The 22,563-nt window shown below is 36.4% G+C and overlaps 1 protein-coding gene across 2 annotated transcripts; it reads left to right on the top strand.

The window, feature by feature from the left end:
• Positions 1-5,420: 5,420 nt before the first annotated feature.
• On the top strand, positions 5,421-22,158 carry TNFSF13B (TNF superfamily member 13b). Of its 2 annotated transcripts, XM_027891352.1 has the most exons (7): positions 5,421-5,511; positions 10,481-10,893; positions 10,977-11,067; positions 18,671-18,727; positions 19,086-19,198; positions 19,294-19,444; positions 21,102-22,158. In XM_027891352.1, the coding sequence occupies exons 2-7, from the start codon at positions 10,567-10,569 to the stop codon at positions 21,212-21,214; spliced, it is 852 nt and encodes a 283-aa protein (XP_027747153.1). In that variant the 5' UTR covers positions 5,421-5,511; positions 10,481-10,566; the 3' UTR covers positions 21,215-22,158. The 2 variants fall into 2 exon arrangements, with proteins under 2 accessions (XP_027747153.1, XP_027747152.1); XM_027891351.1 differs by lacking the exon at positions 5,421-5,511 and having other exon boundaries at positions 10,190-10,893.
• The last annotated feature ends 405 nt before the right edge of the window (positions 22,159-22,563 follow it).

Raw genomic sequence — 22,563 nt, 5'->3', positions numbered from 1 at the left:
GATCTCTTCTGCCATGTCTCAAGTGGAAGGACGAGAGGAAATGGCCTTAAGTTGTGTCAGGGAAGGTTCAGATTAGATATTAGAAAAAAGTTTTCACTGGAAGAGGTGCTAGGCCTTGCACTAAGTTGCCCAGGGAGGTGGTGGAGTCACCATCTCTGGAACTCTTCAAGAACCATCTGGATGTGGCACTTGGGGATATGGTTTAGGAGTGGCTATGGTGGTGTTAGGTTGATGGTTGGACTAGATGATCGTGAAGGTCTCTTCTAGCCTTGATGATTCTGCAGTCAAAGACATATGCTGTTAGCTCAGTCTGTATTGGAGTATGGGAGCAGTTTATATCTCTTGTACAGGTTTAATTTCACATCCACTGCAGCTGATTTTGCCTCTTCCAAATATTTCTTTCTTGGGAAGAGCAAGCTGGAAAATCTTCCACACAATCTATATGATTGCCCTTCTGATTGAAATTTTTAAATCAATGTTTATACCATGTTGTCCTGATCCAGAAAAGCATCTCAGCACACACCTAAAATCTGTTTCCTGAAGGACAGGGGTATTTTAAGCTTGTGCTTAAGTTCTTTGATTGAATAAAACTGCTTTCCTAAACTGGTGCCTTAATGTTATGCCTCCAAATGGAATTACAGTTCTTCTGTACACATGGATAATAGTTATCAGCAATTTGTAGGTAGGGTGATACATCTTTACTTAAATTTACTTTTTTTTTTTTTTAATTTTAAAATATATTCTTACAAGAACTTGCTGCTTTCTGTGGTATGTTTTGTGATACTATTATTAAGGTTTTCTTTAAGCTGATTGAAAAAACTAAAGATCTTTTGGGATCTATAGACCTAAAATCATAGAGCATAGTTTTAAATCTGAGTGAAACCAAAACTATCTTTTCAGCCTTACAGTGGTGGTGTTTTTTGTTGATCTTTTTTTTTGGGGGGGGAGGGGGTGGCAAGCAGGCAGGGCATGGGGGGAAGGTATATTTGAAAAGTTTGGCTGTGGGGCTGGGAGGTGAGGCAGTGTTTGTACCAGCAGAAAGGAGTTAACAGATGTAGCATTGCCTTTTCCCGATGTGAACTGCTTGCATAGATTTTTTTTCATGTACTTCACTTTACTTTGGAATAGAGATGGAAGGGGAGAAGGAATATTAGCAGCCAAATACTGCTTTTCTAAAAATCAGTTGGTAAAGCCAAAAGAATAGATTAATTGTTGGAGACAGAAGGAAAATAGTTGTTTCAGAACGTGTCACAACTTGCCATTAAATACGATTGTGATTTTTTTCATAAAATGTCAATTTCTAAAGGTGGCTTTTAACCCCACTTCCCACCAATCAAAACAAAAATCTCAACCCAAAATACCCCTGGTGTTATGTGGCACTTATGTACAAATGAAGTATTTTCATTTGGGCATACAGTTGCAAAGTCAGAGTCAAATGTGTGATGTTAGATTAGGGCAATCTGAAACTGTTCAAAATGGGCTGTGTTTAAATATTACTTTTGATTATAAAGCCATATATTTTCATTATACTGTCTATAGGACATAAATATGAAACTTTGTGTCTGCTTTTGCAAGTATTGAGTGTGAGAAGACACAGTTGTCATATATGCATCCTTTACACTAAATGTGGTTTCTTTCACCTTCCACATATGCACGGTTTGGCCATCCCTTAATGGGTTGGCCACATACACTTGTGAATGAATGTTATCATGCTATTTTTTGTTGCAGTGGCTGTGAAATCCACTGAAAGAAAACAGGAAGGAAATTATGTGTTTATGCAAATATTCCACTGCTGTGCATACAGTCCTTTAAGGGAGGGAGGAGGGGGAAGGAACTTGTTCTGACAAGTCAAGACTTGCTTTTATTTTATGGACTGTGTGATGGAAACCCACAGTTATCTGCTGCTAAAAACTGAACTGTAAGCAACATAGTAATAATAACTTTAAATTGCCAAAATGTGTGCTATGATACTGTTGCATTTATTTAATGCCATTGTATGTTTTCTCATAAAAGTTATCCATTTGTACATAGATATTTCTCAAGTATTTGTCCTGTACATATAAATTTCTAGTTTGGGAAAAAGTTGAGTTATTTTCATAGCTTTGTACGAAAGCTTCTTGGTTTAAACATGCTCATTAAGAGGAAATCTAAGTTAAAAAAAAAAAAAAAAAAAAAAAGGAAAAACAAAGTTGGGGGGGGGCAGGAGTTGAACAGCTGTAGCAGTAGAGTCCTTGTAAGTAAGCATAAGACCTTGTGTGCACATGTGTGTGGTTTTAATTAGTGGAAATACTTGAGACTTCCTGCTAACCCAAGTTTACATTCCCAGTATTTGTTTCTGAACTGTGAAATGCAGAGAGATAAGCTGTGCTTTCTTCTGAAGACATCTAACTGGTTTAGCTGCCCTCATGTCCATTTCTCAGGTAAAATTAGAAATAGAGCACAAATGCATTTGGTAGGCTATGGACAATCTCTCAGCTGAAGGGCAGAAGGATTAACTATTTATACAAAATATGCATATCAGCATCTCTGAGCTAATCATTGGGTCACGTTGGATGTTCACAGTGAAGAATGCAAGGCTGAACTGAGAGTCCAAGGTATGGTCTCTTCTGTTAGCAAAAAGATGCAGATGTACCTCCATTTGTATTTCATAATTCGATTCTTGAAAAGTACATTTTTATTTTTGTTAATGAGAGGTCATTTTGCTAGGGGCACTTCTGCCAAATATAAAATCAGTGCCTCTTGCATGTAGTGGGATCAGCCTGATGCATCCCATTAGGTATAATTTGCAATGCCATCCTGCTTGTATAATTTAAAGTAGAACCCCACAGAAGTGTAAATAGAGATAGCATATTGAAGTTCTAAATAACACTTGTGTTTTGAATTCAGAAACAGTCACTGAATATAAGATGCAAGCTTTTTATTTGATTTTTCTTTATAGTTAAGGCAAAATTGTCCTAAAGTATTCTTAAGTTTTGTAGACAAAGCATAAATGTTACTGTATATGTGCTAATTGTGGCAAAGTTTTACATTCTCATTCTAGTCTGGTTTTTACAATAAAGTTAATTTTACAAAAAACACTTTTCTATTTTTATGTACTGACATATGCAATAAATTGATACATTAAAAGTGCTGTTAATGTCTTGTTCTAGTCTGTGGCGTTTCTTCAGTGTGTGCAAAGGGGTAGTTGTGTGTGTATGGTAACAAATCAACCCCAAGGTATTGTTTTCAGCTTCTAAAGCCAGAGCACATGGACTAGACGTCTGCATTATTAGTCGTGGCATTTGTGGAAAGCTGTTATGGCAGGGGAAAAAGTATACTGCAAACACATGTTTCTAAGCTTTGTCATGTATGCAGTAGCTCTCCATCGCTTTCTAACACAGTTTGCATTTCAAAATTTCTCTGTTGTCTGGGGGACAGAGAGATGGTCTAAATATGATGTCCATTAGGAAGTATTTTGAAGTGTTCCTGACTAGTTTTACCACCTCATGCTGGCAAAATTTCAAATGTCAGTTTTAAATCCTCTAATGACATTCTAGCAGGTTTATAGTTAATTCACGTAGCTGCGGTGGGATATTGAAGCAATTTCTACTTTCTTATACAGAAATGTATAACTAAGCTTGTATCACCTCTGCTGCCATTTTGCATAGCTTATATGAAATAACCAGAAAATAAGGATTCTTTTCTAAAGCTGCAAAATGTTTGTCCTCTCCTGGATTACTGCAAGGCTTATAGTTAATTTTTAACCCACTACCTAGTAAACGAGGGTGTGAGTGGGGGGTGTAGGTGTGGTATATTTGGACACTTTGTTCAAGATACCTGTTAATTTTGAATGAAAAAAACAGATTTTTTTTCTGATTTTTGTAAAGGAAGAAATGAAAGTGCAGGAGCAACTGAGATTTGGGTAGTCCATATGAATACTGCCCTTCTTGAATGAGAAGCAGGTTGCTGTCTTGTGAACTGTGTCACTAAAACTTAACTGCACAGTGCTACTCCAGAGAACACAAGTCTTCCTTAGCACAGGAACGACATTGAGCTGTCGAAGTGAGTTTGGAGGAAGGCCACCAATTTGATTTGAGGGATGGAGCACCTCTCCTATGAAGAAAGGATGGGAGAATTGGGTTTGTTCAGCCTGGAAAAGAAGGCTTAGGGGTGACCTAATCGCGGCTTTGCAATACCTGAAAGGAGCCTACAAGAAAGATAGAGAGGGACTTTTTACAAGAGCATCTAGTGATAGGACAAGGGGGAATGGCTTAAAATTGAAAGAGAGTAGGTTTAGATTAGATATTAGCAGGAAGTTCTTTGCTGTGAGGGTGGTGAGGCACTGGAACAGATTACCCAGAGAAATTGTTCCATTCCTGAAAGTGTTCAAGACCAGGGTGGATGAAGCTCTGAGGAACCTGATCTAGTGAATGGTGGCCCTGCCCATGGCAAGGGAGTTGGAACTAGATGGTCTTAAGGTCCTTTCCAACTGGACCATGATTCTATGATTCTATGAAATGAAACATAAACATTCTATGATTCTATGAATTGAAACATAAACCAAAGGCAGGGGCCTTGCTGTCTGTTAAAAATATCAAGTACAAGTAGATAAAGTTTTGAGAATATACCATTGGCTTAAAAAAAAATTATTTGCTCCTGAGCTTTAAATGTTTTGTTGGACCCTATTCAGGGTCTTCATTTTAGACTTTGTACAGAGTTCTGTCTCTGTAAGTAGATAAGGAAGATACACTGATTATTTTCTGGAATTGTTTTGAAAACATTGATGTGATTAATTTGTTATGCTTCGGCTTGGATGGAGACAGAATAACTCTCGTAAGCCTTGGAAAAACAGCAATTTTTCTTTCTCTGAAAGCAATACAGCTAAAGAGCAGACTTGATTTTATTGTATTACAGACCATGGTTTCACTCCTAATTGAAGATACATATGTAATAATCTGAAGCAATGAGCTGAATAATGCAAAACTGCAAGATGGCTGACAGAAATATATGTTCACATACCAGGTTTAGAGAGCTTTTGCCTCTAGTTTTGACAAGCAACTAAGGAACGGATTTTGCTCCTTGAAGACAGAAAGAAAGGAAGTTCTACAGCTGGTTTGCGTTACACTTAATGTCTGGTGTGGGCTAATTATTTACAAAAATTCAAAGGGAAAGGTCAGGCAGAAAACCCTTTCCTTTCTGTCCTTTAGGACTCAGGAACAGTGTACCAATCAGATATAGCTATGAAGAAATAACATTATGATTTGAAAACACTTGGATCCTTGTCCTGTGCCCTCTACTGAAGGTCTCCAGACTGTAGCAGCAGCAGAATGGCCACTCCCACATGAAAGGCCATGGGTCTGTGTTTATTTTGTTACCATACAAATGAATTTGTAGCCCATCTATGCAAAATCGGTGGAGTTGCACAGTGTCACAGAGGTGGAGAAATGCAGTACTCGGTGCTACTGGATATCAAAGCCAGTGAGACTGTAAGTGAGCTACAGCTGTATGACAGAGCTCGTTTTTCCCTGGGCAGTAAGAAGGAATTGCTATAACATCACGGGGTTGGAGGGGTGGAAGGGAAGGAGGCTGTTATTAAGCTGCTGTAGTATATAAATCATTAGTTTTCTTTTTATATTTTACATGGTTTTAAAAATCTTTTCTATGTCTTGTTGGCTCTTCTGCATACTTTGAAAGACACCTATAATAATTGCTTTTCCTTCCTGTGTCATTTCCTATTGTCTTTGAAAACACTGTAATAACCATGTGAAAAGTGACAATGACGGCAAGTCAGCTGTAGGTTTACTATGTGTAACATGCATGCCAGATTTGGACCCAAATTGTCTAGATGTCTAAAGAAATAAAATCTTTCAAGGAATAAATCAAGGATGTCATATCTAAAAGGTGCAGAGACAATTGTGTTATCCTAGGCAATTTTGAAATTGTGAGACAAAGAGAAAAGAATGCACTTTTTGCTTCAGAAAAATCTCAGAAGATTTTTTTTTTTCCTTCTAGCAAGGTAATTTATCAAATAAGGCTTTAACTGTTTGTGTAAAACATACTTTCCTTGCAAGGTATTGAACAGCTTCCTGACAGTTAAAATAATAGGATGTAAGATATACAGCCACATGAGTGGAGTATCCAGAAATAGAGTGCTTTTTTTGATCCATATGTGAGGCAGAACTTGGCTGGATTTGCTACAGTGTAAATTGTAGTTAATGATGAGAATGAAAGCACTAATTAAGTGTCCTTGAAGGGAATGTGTGCTGTTTCAGAGGGGTATCTATAAATGTTCTTAAGAGAGATCTCTGTAATAGCAGAAAACTGTAATACAGGATTTATTCTGATCTCCCCCAAAACAGTCCTCCTATTTTGTCCATCTTCAGAAAGGACTTGAAACTAAATGTGCTTCAGATGGAAGCTTTGCTTATTCTTTGATCTTCTATCTATTCTGCACAGTCTTGTGTAGCGAGGCAAGCTGTTGTGGTCTCTTTATCGTAATAACCGTAGGGGCCATTTTGTGGCTACTTCAGAAGTATATGAGGTTGGACCCTTCCCACTGGAGGCATACTTTTAGTGTGGCCTTTGACATTTGCCTGGATCTCTGGGTTGCAGCATCTGCACAACGTCCTTTTTAAAATAAGAACACTTGTTTTTAAGTAAACTTTCATGTTTCTTCAGTAAATTGGGTTTTTTACTCAAGCCCTCATATTAATATCATCTGCTTCTCTTTTGTACATATAAACTTCATTATGGGATTTTCCTCTTTCACTAAGAAGATGCTTTTGTGATTAAAGTACATTGCTGGATTTCAGGAAATCAAGAATTCAGTTTCTGGTTCAACCGCAGATTTCCTGTGTGATTGGTTACTACCTCTGCCTTGGTTCCCCACAGATGCAGTGCTGATCTTTTATAAACGTGCAGATTACCAGGACCTATTTTGGTAATTTAATCTGATACTCTGCATAACAGAATGAACAAAATGAATTGCTTCCATAAAGTTACAAGTTTTTTTTTCCTACTGTAACATCTTTGAAGGTTTAACCAGTCTTAATTTCCCTGGGTTGTAGTGAAACATTCTCACCCGTAAGAGTCTTCAGTGGTAATGTGTTGGGTTTTCTTTTTTATTTATTTATTTATTATTTTGAGTTTTACCTAAAAGTTTGCTCTTTTTCTCAAAAGTGAATGACTTGGTTAAGTAGAATTCTTAGACTAGCCAAGACATTTCTTAATGGTTTTCCTTGTCTAAAATAATGAGGTCTCTTAGTCAGTCACCCTGAGTGTTCAATATAGTTCATCCTTTCAGTTAAGGAGGCACTATGGTTGGATTCGCTATATGTCTGTGGATCGTGTACTGTGCATGCAAAATAGGACCATATTTTCAGAATAACTTAATGTAAGGGTTTATTCTTATTTGCTTCCAGAGATAGATGGGTTTCTCCAGTTTAATGCAGTGACATTTTCTTTTCTAGAAATAGTTTGGAAAATGCTGCTTTGAACTGGTCTTGAGGCAAGCTCCAAGGTTTTTCTACCTGCATGTGTGTCTTAAGTCAAAAACTGTTAATATGGTACAAACTTCTGTAAAAGGATTTTCAGGGAAGCTGACCGGTAGAAGCTTATATATAAATACTTTTGTCAATATAAAAGCATGATGCTGCCTCTTTTTTTTTTGCTTATTATTTTGCCCCAGAATATATATCCAAATAATACACCTCTATTTCAACAAGAATATTCCACTGAGAACTTGTGTTCAGCTAAAGTCAGCACCTTCCCCTGTCTCCTAATGGGGGGCTAATCTGGGCACTCCTTAGTCCTCTTTAGTCATATCTTAGTTTAAAACACAGAAAAAATGGCACATAGAGTAATCTTACTGACTTGGTTTAAGCAGGCTAAGGACTACTTTGCAGCCCTACCAACACGACGATTCAAGAGGAGAGTATGTTACGACAAGACTAGTGGCAAGCATTGAGCACTGATTCTTCTAGGCTCTGCAACTAACATGAGGGGTTTGTTTGGTTTAGGGTTTGTTTTTCTGTGTTTGTTTTTTTTTTCTAAGTCGTTTTTGTGATTTACTTTAATGCAATTAGCATCTGCAACTCACTGAAGTTTCATTTGAGTATATTAAAACAGAAGCTGTTCAACTTAGTTTATTTCTAGGCAGTTCGCGTTGTTTTTCGCTATTGATCTCTTACTGACATTATTTATTGTTCCACTATGATTTTGTCATCACTGAAGTTGTCAGAAGTTATGTTTTGTTTCAATCCACATAACTACTTATGAATCTACAGAACAATATAAGGTTGCCAGCAGAGCGATCCCATTGATGCTCAACTACAAATATCTACTGAATTTAATAATTTGCCATATGTAGGCTGTTGTGATTTTCCTCATCTCCCCTTTGAAATTTTCATTGATCAGAATGATAAGCAAGATGAAGCCAGATGTCTTACAGAAGTCCTCTGTGTCACCACAATTATTTTGTCAGCCCAAATAATGACCCTATTTAAAGAAGGTGTGGAGGCTAGGAACAGCCTATTTTCTCTAGAAGTGACGAGAGTGCTGCTATTTATATATCTGTCTGTTATTTTCTGATGTATTAATGACTGCAGAGACCTCACTGGCCAATTGTTTCTCAGTATTCCTGAATAGCTAGTTATAACTTTCGTGCTCTCCGTTTCATTTTCTAAAATAGCACATCTTTTCCAACTTTTTCTATTTTCTATTTTTTTCCAACTATTTCTTTTTTTTTTTATTATTTTATTTTTGGAACAGTCCATACTAGGCTGGTAATGTTCTGATAGTAGGGATAATTCAAGGCATGTCTGCTTAGTTCTAATAATTGCTTATTCTGTTAAAAACCGACTGCATTAGTTTATCTTAAATTTCCTTCAAAATGCAGCCCCATTTACACCTTAACTTAGCCTTGAATATAGGCACAGAATGGTATGATATTCTGCTTGTTCCACCCTACACTGATTTCTTTATACTTTCTCACAGTATGTAGGTGGCTTCTAAGAGCACACTAAGATACATTGTGTATTTTTTTCCTCTGCATTTAGGAACAGATTTACTCATCTGTGCAGGATAAGTGTGGTTGCTATAGGTGGCAAAATAAGGAAAAGCATGCATTGCATCACAGTGGAAGATGATAAAGCTTATAATCACCCTAAATTTCTCATAGCCTTAAGAAACGGAAGTGGGAGAGGCTATAGAAGTTGTTACTCTATTGTTGTTCCTTCTTCCTTCTCCTTCCCAACAGAATTAACTTGATCTGAACTACTCTGGTAGGTGTTGCCATCAGGATTCACTACAGTTTGGACTGACCTGTGAAAGTTCTCTCTTTTGCACAGATAAAGCTTAATCACATGGTAAGGGGGGTTGACCTGTTGATTTTAGCCCCAATTGTGATGCTGTCTTTTTTTTTCTGTCTCAGACCACTGGAACTTTTAAAAAAGGGGTAAAAGTTGAATTTTGTGTGAGAAGAAACTACAAAAAGCATATAAACATGTTTGGGATATTTAGGTACCCTCACTGCTGCAGAAAAGAAAGGAATTCCTAATGCAGGGTTTTAAGATGAAAGGACTTAAAATCTTAAAACTATGAACTTGGATCAGACGCTCAGGATTCATCTGAAAAATGTTAGCATGCATGTTTAAAGTTTTATTTTGTGTTTCATTTTTAAATTCTCTAAATAAAATTTTTTCTATACCTCTCTGCTCTTTCCCTCCATTCTTATTTCCCATCTCTTATTCTTTTCCATCATCTAGTTTTCACCTCTTCTAGTCCCCCTCCCGCCAGGTTTTCTCTCCCTGCATCTCTGTGTCCCCTTTTGCATTAATTGAGGTCCTTGAATTCTGTAGAGAAACTGTATTTATTAGATAAGTTTAATAAAATGTCTTCCCTTTTCAAGTTAGTTAGATGAACTGAACTGCAACATCTGCAGCTACGTACAGTTGAGAGACCAGTAGTTTATGACTCATATCTGGGAATATTTTTCACTATTGGTTTAGGAAACCACAAAAAATTTTTTTTGAATAATTTTTCTCCTCTGTAGGCATATTGTCACTTTAGATATGAATATATATATGTTAATATGTGTGATATAATGTAAGTCTTCATGCATACCGAGACACATTCCTGTCATATAGGTATGCCTTTTAAGTAGCACTGGATGATATGCTGCCAGGAAACTTTATATAGTTTCTGCATTTCTAGATAAGGCTCTAAAGTTACCAATGGTACTGTCTGTGCCTAAATTTAAAGAATATGGGAAATGGTTATAGCAAGCTGCCACATAAATAAATAGTTGAAAGTGAAAGGAGGAAGGTAGATTGAACAAGCAGCTCATGAGAAAGTATTCATTTCCAAAATGCAGCACAGAGAGATGAAAACAAATTGAATCTTAGATGTTCACTCTACACATTAAGTTTAATGGTGCTATCAACAGCTTCATATGACAGGAAATGATCTGGGCGGTTTGTTCACTTATTCTGGATGCCATTAGTTTCAGAGAGCAACCGGTAACATGGATTGCACCTCGGAAGGGGACAGCTGAACTCTCCCTCTGGCTTTAGTAAGGAAAAAGCAGCGATGAAATCCCTGGACTGTGTGCACGTCATCCAACAGAAGGATACCGCCTCCTCTCCTTCTGCCCCCCCTGGTGCTGTTTCAGGCACCAGGGGACTTTTTTCTGTCACATTCCTGTGGCTCGCAATGCTCCTGTCCTCTTGTCTTGCAGCAGTGTCTCTTTACCATGTTATCACCCTGAAAACAGAACTAGAGGCTCTGCGCAGTGAGCTGATCTACAGGGTCCAGGCAAGGTCTCCGCTAGACCGGCCACCCATGTCCCCTGATGAAAAAAAAGCAGGTACCCCTGTTTCTTCCTTCCTGCAAGTGTCTGCAGCTGGCACCAGGCAGGTAAGCTGGAGGGGTGGTTTTCAGCTTGCAGGGAATGAACAAATGTGGGGCTGTTTTCACTGACTGTTGCTTCTCCTTGTTAGGAGAACAGGCTTCCTGAGAGCTTCCAAAAGGAAATCTGGAATGGGAGTAGAAACAGGGGCAGACGGTCTGTTGTCCACACAGAAGAAAAAGGTAAATGGCATCTGGTGGAATGGGTTGGGATGCTGCAGTTGGATACTGTTTTGAGAAAAGCAACAGCGCTTGGTCTGTGTCTTCTCCTGTCAGTATCCAATGCTCCCAGAGCCTGTTCTGGCTTTCAAAATTATTGCTGAATGAATGGTTTTAACGAGAGGCATGTTGTCTTAATGGTTACCATATAGAATCACAGAATGTTTTGAGTTGGAATGGACCTTTGAAGGCCATCTAGTCCAACCCCCCTCTGCAATGAGTTGGGACATACTGTTTAAGGTACTGGTATTCATGCTATCTGCATTTCAATTGTTGAATTCTCTCTGATCAATAATAAGGAGGGAAATCTATTATTAAAAATGCCAACTCACTTTTTGGGGAAGCATGCTCATCCTAAAAGAGAGAAGTAATGAGAAATTTAGGGAAGTAGGAGCTTTCAAAGAGAAAGATTGGCTTGTACCTGGCAAAAGAGACAGACTACAAGGAATCCAGAAGTTTAGCATTATTTCTACATTAAAACAACCTATTAATAAAATTAGAAAAATTAATAAAAGAATGCCTATCCAGTAAGATTTTTTTTTCTCTCATGGCCTTTGTAAAAGTTTCTGCAGAAAACTGAAGATGTGCTTCATAAAAGACATCTGATGTGTATTATAATGTTGACATATTAATGGGATGTATTTGTTTCCTTTGGGGATAAAATGTCTACATTTCTTTATTTTTCCAAACACAATATGCCTTATAGGATGAAATGCAGAATTTTATTATAACAGTCTGCACACATACTCTAATTGCACTAAGTAACTAAAAATATTCCTGAGTTGCTAAATAAATTTACTCCTATTATGTATACTTTTTTATTGTAACTGATGAAAGCTAATAAGTTATTAAGAGATGACGTTGAAATGGAGTAATTTATAAGCAAAAACTAAATGAAATTTAAGTTCTAGGGTATAATCACTCTACTTACTTCCAATATTCTCAAAAGAGAACATTCATTTAGGACATCACCTAAAGCCCACAGGTTTATATGGGATTTATTCTACTTCATTTGTAATCTTTTGTTCATGGCCTTGGCTAAGACAGATTTCGCAAACAGGACTGAGAACATGATTGCTTAAATTGTATTTCTTGTAGCTTGCTTCCTTTCATGGGAACCGCAGAGTTACCCTGTTCTCCCCACCCTAGCAACTCCCAAATGCAAAATAGTGATCTAAATTACAAGTATCATAAAAACCAAAGAGACATCTTTTTTAAAATTAATGTTATAGCATCAATACTACGTGAGTTATCCAGTTTCCTTCACAGTAGCTTTCACCTTTATTCTTGTTGCACCTCCATGGGTGAGGAGGGTTTGGGGCTCCTCTGCTGTGCTTCTAGGTAGATTTAATATTCTTCTCATCATGTAGCCACCTTTGATTATACCTATTTACCTTTATTCACATAAAATTATAATTAAGCTACTTATTTTTGTAAACATTTTTTTTAGATGGCTTTAAAATTGTTTAGGATTGAGGATGGAAAGCACAGAATATGAACATCCATTTAAAAGGGAAAAGCTACATATTTTGATGTACTACAAAACTGTTTTCTAACACGAACCTCATATTTTTGTATATAAAAAAAGAAAAAGTAAATTACAAATCTTGCATTTATATCAAAGGTCATCTGTTAGGGTTACCTTTCTGCCTGCTCTAATTACAACAAATTTAGATTGTCAGAATTCAGTAAGATGTTAAATTTTCTCAGATCAGATTTCACTGATGACTACGAACCTATTAGTCGATGTTAAATTTTGTCTTAGCAGAGTGAGTTAAGTCAGAGAACATGGTGTTGTTCATGGTGCTGAATCCAGTCTATTATTTGGTCATGTACACAGAATAACTGGCCCTGCATTTTGATCTTTTGACATCCATATCTGAGTACCAGAATCCCGGCAGCTTCAAAATTGTCCTGCAGATGTGCGGCACTCATCAATTAGGGTGTTGAGTGAGATGCCTGTTCTTGTCCTATTTCTCAAAGTAGAGTCTGGTCCTGTAATTAATTGTCGACCCATCATTTTACTTTTACAGAGAACAATTCCTTAGAAAGATAATATTTGAAAGCATCACTGATACACAATTGCTTCTCTTGTGCTGAAACGGAGAGCAGAAGTAAAATACAGAACTATTATTTTGTTTATAAATAAAGTTGTGGTTCAATTATGTTTTCTTTTTAGACTTTAATTATTAAATTCCAGGAATGGATGCCCTATTATGTTTTTTAGGCTCAGCACAGCTGTCCTTGAACATACGGAATTAACATTTTAATGTTTTTTCTACTTTTTGATGTTTTGTGAATAGAAGTGGTCATAAATTAGCATTTTCATTAAAATGACAATTGAATGAAAGTGGATCTAACACAATCTTGTTCTTTCATGGTTTTATAGGGTAGGCATTTGTCTGTGTTCGTGCATGAAACTATTAGCCATCAGTAGTCATACATTTTGCACCTTGAGAAAATTTCCAGCTCAAGTAAGTTAGAGAGAAGGGTTTCAAGTATCAACTCCAAATAAAGATGCACAGTTAGCAGTCAGAACTAGAGTTCTTGATTCAATGAGTAGGAGTTAATGGGTGATTTTGAAAGGTAGATATTATTAATATACAGGCAGATAGACCTTTTAACAAGTGTCTTATCAGGACACATAAAACCAGATATAATCTTTCTTTTTTTATCGTTTTCCTTTGTCAATTCTGCCTGTAGAGGAAAATCATTGCACAACAAAAACCTCTCGTGAATTTTATACCCTATTCACAATAATTGATTGCCTTGCTTGTGTGTTTCTCTCTGAGCTGCAAGTGTACTTAAGTCCAGGAGCAAACTACAGGTTCCACTGTCTAAGTCACTTCAGTGTACAAACATCAAGTTTCATTTACATGCTCCCTCAGTGCCTCATTCTGGTCAATTCCTGTGGCCTAGGGAGGTGAGAATCAGGTCTCCTGTAAACTCAAATGCAGATATATGCAAGGAGCTGAGGAGCAAATTCTATGGTATTCCACAAAGCAGTGAAGTGGGTTAACCTGGCGTGTGTCCTGGCTCTATTACCAGTTCCCAGATTCTACTCCAATATCAGCTGTGACCATGCGAAATAACTATTGCCTTGCAAGCTTGGTGTATAAGTTGTGAGAATTTTGCCATTGTTCTTGATATAACAGCTGTACAAGAAAATTGGTACACTTGTTGGTTAGAAGTGCTTTGACTCTGTATGTTGTTGCTTTAGATATCTGTGAAACAGGGATAGCAAGAACTTATACGAGTGGTAATTGACTTTAGTGATCTCTGAATTGAGTCATAACCTTTTGTTACTAGCCTAAAAAAATGCCACAGATAAAATTCCCTTACCAAATATTAACAATACTTCTTATTTTATTGTTTGAAGAGAGGAAATATAAAAGTTCCCTTAAAAAAAAAGAGAAAGGCCTACTTCTTGAAAATATATGTTATTCTTATTTGCTTCTGCTGACAACAGTCTAATTCAAAAGGAAGTAGACCCTTCTATGTAAAAGGATATAAAATTACTTGATGCAATGCCTGCAGTTTTACATGAAGAATTTCACTGAATGAATGAGTGAATGAATCAGTGCTGTGTATAATGCAGAACACTATGCAATCAAAAGTACATAAAATAGACTCTAATTTTTAAAAACAATATTCTACTTTGAACTGTATAATGCAAGTCTACATAAAGCATTCTTAATTCCTAGTAAATTATTTCGTTGCTCTTCTGACAAACATATTACTGGCAATTCTGGTAAGGTCAAAATAAAGGTACCAATACTTCAAAGTTATTTTTTAGATCTGAGTCCTACCTACAAACACGATTGAGCCATTTGAATGCAGGGACTGACTGAATCCATGATTAATGGATTATAAATGGATTATATAAAAACTTGTCAGTTAAAAAACAACAAATTAACCACTTTTCCTGTTTTCTTCTGGGATAGAGTTCATGAATACCAGTTTATAAAAATGCACAAGCAAAAACTAAAATGAGATCTCTTGTGATAAGAAATGAAGAACTGCAAATGGTTCAAGAACATGCTTATCATTTCTATAGTAAATTCTCTAGTGTTTGAGTGTGTTTTGAGAAGTCTACAGAGAACAGATCTAGACCAAAGAAGGAACCTAAATAAGAAGGTCTGGGGTTTTTTTTGTTTTTTTCCAAGGTCAGGGCTTTTCCTGGGTTTTATTTCAGCAAAAATTGAAACAGATGTTTCAGGCCTCAGCTATCAAAACTTCAAATTTTATGCATGAGCTCACAAATAGTAAACCTGAAATTTTGTTTGGATGGATCATTAAGTGAGATTGCAAAATATTAAAATGATTATGCTAGTTAAATAACAGGAAAATTTGCCTGTAAGGGCAAATTTGATTTTACCAATATAAGGTCTTAAATCATGCAGATATGCAGAAAGCTGTCCTGCTGCAAAAGCTAGTGCCCTTTTTTTAAACTGTGGCTACATTGCTCAACCCCTAGAGAACACATCCTTTCATGTGCTAGCTGTGGTTTATAAAGGCATCTGGACCTACTTACTTTTTCAGAATTGGCTGTTCTGTTCATGGAATAAGACAGACTCTGAATTGTACTTCTGCCAACCGCAGCCTGCAGAGCAATTAAAATCAGGGGGAAAAAAAGAATGTTCATTGAAGCAAAGCTATTATATAAAGTCACGAGAGGATGGGGCATGCTTTATAGTTCTAGATACACTTTTATACAGCCAGACCTCACTGTGACACTCAGTCCAGAAATTTTTACACACGTTCAAGATGTATTTTACAAATCCTGTATTCTACTTTCTTTATTAATTATTCAAAAATCCTTTAGACTAAAAGACTTTAGACTATGAAGATTGTGCTCCAGTTTGATATACAAAGGGCTGAAAGACATTCACGTAGAGCTTTTGATTTATTCTACTCAATACCAATAGTAACTATTCAATGTGTATTTTGTAATATATATATGCTTCATACTGCACTTCAGGAGAGATTAGTGTCCTTCTTGGAATAGAATTGCTAGCATTTCTTAACAGCGTTAACATTTTACTGAAAACCCCTTTGTATTTTCCCCTGAAAATACTTTGCCTATCCATATTCTTTCCTTAATAGTAACCTTTTTTTTCTCTGAATTAGTTTTAATTAATTACTTAACTTTAAGCATGTATGTAGTTCCACTGAGGTCAAAGTGAAGTACTTGTATATACTGGAAATAGTTACCTGTCAGTCTTGGCTTCTGAACATATTTTTTAAGCATGTTGTTGTTCAATATCTCAGGAAATTTTTTAGATATTATTTGTCCTTTGTAGCTTTAGGTAGAAAGTGGACACTGTGCTAGTTTCTGTTTCCTTGTTGTCATGAATAACACAGTTGCATCCATTTTTCTCCATGAAAAACAAGCTTACTATGTTTTGTGGAGCCTTATTCCCATCTGCATAAAGAAAAAAGAGACAGATTTTTTTAGAGAATATGTCTAGATCTGGTATCTGTAGAATAAAGCAGTTGGTATGTGTTTTAAAATGATGGAGATGATCTCAAACTGCACTGATCTTGCCCATTTTAATTACTGTGTAGAAATTCGCAGCCATGCTGACTACTATTTCAGTGCTGCAAACGAGTGAAACATAAATTCAGACTTGCAAACTGTGAATTAGGATAGTTTCAAAATGCCCATCAGGTTTGCACAGCAGTCTTAACAAGAGTTGCTAAAGTAGCCATAACTTTTACTGCTTGTGGACAATACTCATAGGTACCCAACTGGATAGCAGCTGGTTAGTGTGTATCATCACAAATCCTATCTTGTTTGGTTAGTGGAAAATCCAGTGGCCACACTAGTGAGTTCTTTCAAAAGCAGGAATTGGAATTTTCATTTAGCTTACCGAAATACTAGGGAAGCAGCAAATTTCATTCTCTAGGAAGTCATTTTATCCCAAAGGAGAGTGAATTAATACTTTGTAAAATGAATTGCCTAGTGCACTGTGTTGTGCATCTGCAGGAAATCACATTTTGATAATATTTGGAAGCTTTTTTTCCAGAAAATTCTTTTGCTCCCAAGTTCAATAGAAAAATGACTGAAGTATAATACCTTTTTCAATTTTGTGTTGGCTTGGTTCTTCTATTCCTTACGAGAAGGAAGGCAGGTAATTCAGATGCCTTCAAATTCTTGGTTTGCAAATCTGTAGATTTTAGCAAATCATTGATTTGTTCATAGAACTCAAGGACACATTTCAGTGTAGGAGACAGAAGCTTGGAGGATAACATTCGTGTTAACGTAAGTAGGGCTTGCAGGTTGTGTGATCATTGTGACACTGAAGCATTCCCAGATGTGCACTTGAATCTCTGTGCTGCCAGCTGGCACTGCTGAGTGCTGGTGAGCATCCAGCCCTCAAGCAGGACTCCTTAAAAAGGAGACTTAGTTACAGAGGATGCTTTCTACCCAAATTCTCTCACTACCTGTTGTGCAGCAAGAAGTTCATCCTACTGGACACTTGGTAAACACAGTAGACACAGGATCCTACTCATCCATGGCATTTCCCATTATAGCAAGTGAGGTCAAATTTGACCCAGAGCCTTCTTATCTGAAAAGAGATAAACAAAATAGAGATTCAGCAAACCATGGCAGAATTTTCTTCTCTCAACTCTTAGTAAATTCTTTTGGTCTCTTTCAAGTGTAGTAAATGTTGCTACTCCATTTTCCAAACTTCAAAGCAGCACAAGAACCAGATGTTTTGATTAAAATTTGCTCTAGGCAATTCTAGCTCTTCTTTTTTCTTTTTATCCTGTTCCCTGACATTTATGCTTAGCAGATTTTTTACAAGATCTTTGTTTCACTTGCAAGTCTATATTTCAACTTTCTGCAGTATTTTTCTCTGATTAAACTCCCTAGTTTCTCTACAGTTTTGAGCAACACATTTTGACAGATACTGAGCTGTTTGTTATGTGTGCCTTAATTTGCTAACACTAATATCTCTATCTTCCCTCTCAATCTTAGTATAGGTTGATTGAGTGTAGGTATCTGAAAATATAATGAAAGTACATATGTATGGATTTTGAGAAATTATTATGAAAGTTCCACATAACCAGTATGTATGACTAATATTTCACAGCAACTATAACTGGAAAGTAATTTCTTTAAATAATACAGTAAACATCATTGGAAAAGCTACCTGTCACAGCTGGCAGGGTTGGGACTTTTTCTGAGCTTTTGATTCGAAGATTAACAAGACTAGTTGTCTGATGACTTTTAGCTCATTTGACTTACTGCTACATCTTTTAATTATATTAGGACCAGATATTAAAACAAGCAAGTATAACTTGTGCTGCTGTCTGAGGCCTCCCACTTAGCTGCCCGATCTCTGATAGTTACCTAGTATGTGTTGTGATAGGAATTCTGGTTTTGCACGCTTGAGTAAGATCTGTGTTAAAATCAATAGTTTTTGTTTTAAAATAAGGGGTGAGACTCAGAGATTTCTTTCATGTACTTTTTTCTTTTTTTATAACGTAGTTTCATAAGCTTAAGCTATTCTATTACTGATATATGTATCTTTGATTTCTAAATGCTTTCACTTCCCAGTGCTGCAGGCCTGCTTGCAACTGATCGCTGACAGCAAAAGTGATATCCAACAGAATGGTAAGAGTATGTTCCATGATTTGTAGCTATCTATTTCATGGATTAACTGTTTCAACAAATTTTGAAATTTTTGTCTAACTTCAAAGCAGTTAACTGAGTTTTGCCAGTTTGTTTAAAAATAATTTTAAAAATACCACCACCAAACAAACAAATCAAAAACAAACAATAAAGTGGTCCCTGCATCTGGTAGGTCTCTGCATCTGGACAGCTGTTCCAAATAGCATCTTTTCAGGGAGCTGGGGAGATCCAGCTAGTGAGACTGGAAGTCTTGTTTAGAAATCAGCTTTGATAATTTTTGGCAGGAAAAATGAAGAGATAACTTTTCTCTCTGATTGCCCAAAATTATTGTTTCTTTTAGATGATTCAAGCATTGTCCCTTGGCTTCTGAGCTTTAAACGGGGAACAGCTCTGGAAGAACAAGGAAATAAAATAGTGATCAAGGAAACAGGTTATTTTTTCATATATGGCCAGGTGAGAAAACTCAAATTATTTCAGTATCTGACTTTTGCAAGGGTTTTTTAATGCCTCCATGCAGTAAGTCTGAAGTCTACCTCTTCTTTCTTTAGGTTTTATATACGGATACAACATTTGCTATGGGACACCTAATACAGAGGAAGAAGGCTCACGTGTTTGGTGATGATCTCAGCTTGGTGACATTGTTTCGTTGCATCCAAAATATGCCGCAGTCTTATCCAAATAATTCTTGCTATACTGCTGGTAAATACCTACATTTTCCTTTTCTTTGTTTGCAAGTAAGCTGTATCAAATAGAATCTGTAGTGTCAGGTGATTAAGAACAGGGACTGCATTCATGGATCTGGTTTACTGCAAAATTACAGAATATCTTAAAAAAATACAGTTTTATATAAAGTATCAGCAATCAGAGGGTATGTATCTAACTTGGTGATCTGAGCAGTTTCATTCTCTCCATTGACTCCATAATGTGGTGGGATACTTTGGTGCTCTCAAGTAGATGCCTGAAGCAGACAAAAGGAGTACATACTGTCCTTATTAAAGAACTCAGTTTAACTTAGGAGTTGAATTCCACATTTAGGTATCCCAATAAAATATTTAGGAGCTATGTTCTACTTTAGAATGTCATATATAAATTTTAGCCATCCAATCTTTGCATACCTTACTGTGGTATTTCTACTCCTTATAATGGCTACTGCATTTTTAATCTTAGGTTAGATGAAAAATAGTTAATTCCTATAAGGTGCTCTTTATGACTTCACAAATTAGAAACGTCACAAGAAAGACCAATTAAAATATTTAATGCAAGTCCAGCAGGCTTGAAGATCAATATACATGTATATTCCTGCAGTAGCATTTAAGGAAGTAGGCCTATAAACCCACATTTTTCAGCTCTTATCTGTCTTTCCATCTTAATGGTGGATTTGAGGGTCTTCAGTTTTATTTTCCAGCAAGATTTTTTTTTCAATGCTTTATGAAAAAGTGGGTGGCACTGAGTGGGTGACACTGAGTTGACTGTTGGCAAGTAATGATGTTAAACAAATGGTATGCAGCACAAAGCTAATTTTTTCCAAATAAAAATAAATTCCAAATAAATAAATACTTTGTCTGGAAGTTGAGGCTCTTCAAACATTTCCTCTAATTTTCTGTCCCTTCACTTGTACATTTTGGCATCATAACCACATTCAATTTCATCTATGCTCTTATTTTAGCCTTGTTTTACTGCTGCCCTTTCTTAACTAGGATCTCTACTCTATCCTGCCACGTAACGGTTCTTGCTTCCCAAATTCCCACTGTTCCTTTTTCACCTGGAAAAACAGTTCTCACTGCTATCTCTCATGCTGTTGAGCATGTTCTCACAGCAGATGTTAGATGTGTTCTCAGCTCAGTGGCTGCAGCTTGAAGGGGAGATGCTTTCAGTTATCATATCAGCTGATGTGCAGCTGGCAGGAAGCAGACTTCTGTGCTCTGCAGTTGCAGTGGATCAGCTGATGTCTGGTAACTTCATTAGATTGGTAAAGCTCATGAGAGCTCCTCCAGAAATGTGGGAATGGAGTGGTCTAGGATCAGTAATACTCGGTGCTGACCTTGCCTGACACAACACCATAACATGAGGAATCTGGGTACACCACTGATATAAAATTTCTGCAGCGTTTGCTTAAATTAACTGTGTTGTGCTGAGTGCAGAGTGGAAATAAGGTCCAGCTTCATGGAGGATGTTAAGTGTCAGCTTTGGATAGGCGGTAAACTCTTAGTTTGTGCCTAAAGATAAAAAACCCACTCATCACATATAACAATCCATGCTTACATTTGCAAGATGACACATAATGACTTTTTTAATACCATTTATGAAAATAATGTATTTGAAATATTAACTTAAAATTTTTCAAATCTTTTGCCAGGCATTGCAAAATTAGAAGAAGGGGATGAACTTCAACTTACGATACCACGGAGAAGGGCCAAAATATCCTTGGATGGAGATGGTACTTTTTTTGGTGCAGTAAGACTCCTCTGAAGCCCTTCATTTCTGTTATTGTGCTTAATGGAAATTTATTCTTTTCCTATGCCTTTGTCATAAAAAATATATTTGTAATTTTTAATTTGTAATAAAGCTGCCAATTCAGTCTCTCCCCAGCCACCAACAACTTCTGAGAACTTTTCTTCACTTTTATAAGCAAAGCCAAAACAGGAAACACACCAGACAAACTTGTGATATAACCACCATGTGATTACCAGAAAGCCAATTTATTTCAGACAATGGGAGACTCTAGGTAACAACTGTAAAGCAGTGAGTTTTTGACTTTGAAACAATGTGTTGTCCATAAGGTAAAAAAAAAGATGGAGTTGACATAAATAAAAGCATGACCAGGACCATAGAATATCAAATTATTAGTCAAAATTGAAAAGGAAAACTAAAATACATGTTACATTTTCATTATTTCATTAATAAAATATTTAAAGTATGAAGGATGGGAAAGAAACATTACACAGTAGATTCCTTATCACAAAATGGAGGTGTTAAGTGGGTTGTGGGTTTTGTTTTTCTTTTTTATTTGAAACAAAGATTATGGGGAAGGAAAAAATCTAAATGTATGGGATAATGTAAACAAATATACAGAATAGTAGCCATTGTCTCACTTCTTCCCTGTGAACAAAAGATTTACTAAAATCTATTAGTATTTACCAATTAGAATTAATTTGAGTGGGAAAAGGACATGTGAGATGCTTCAACAGCTCAATCTTCAAAGCATTGCTACTCATCAAGGAATATGAGTGTAATTCTATGAAACCAAGGCAGGAACAGAAAGAAACGCTGAGATTAGACACATTACAGTGGGTGGAATTGGATTTCTGGCTTCATCATTTCTGCAGTCATATATAGATGTGTATATATACATTATATAGATGTATTTGTATATATATGAGAGTATGTACACACACATGTCTTGGACATTTGAACATAGAATTTTATCTTCCTTTGAATAGTTTATCCAATGGAAATATTACTTCATACCTATTTCTTGTATTTCTCTTGCCTCTTGCTATGATCCCTTCTACGCAACATAGTAAAAAATAAAATCCAATAGACCTGGAACCAGCCGTGCAGCTAAGGAAATACATTTGTATCCCAGAAATCTGGGCTCAATCCTACATTAACTATAGGCTTTTTCTGCAGTTTTGAATATGTTGCTCAACACTGTTTCACAAGAAAAATCAGACCTGTAGAAAAACTAAACAAGGCATCCCTTTTCCTTTTCTTTTGCCTATTTGCTTTGTACAATAGATAGGATTTATGTCTTTAGTTACCCCAAATATTGCATGGTCAAGGTAATATACTGGTAATAGTGTAGTCAAGAGTTCTAG

This window comes from Empidonax traillii, unplaced genomic scaffold, assembly GCF_003031625.1.
Source record: "Empidonax traillii isolate 1590-97213 ecotype Southwest subspecies unplaced genomic scaffold, ASM303162v1 scaffold320:size708019, whole genome shotgun sequence".
NCBI lineage: Eukaryota > Metazoa > Chordata > Aves > Passeriformes > Tyrannidae > Empidonax > Empidonax traillii.
Note: the sequence above shows the minus strand (reverse complement) of the source record. Positions and strands in the feature narration are given on the sequence as shown.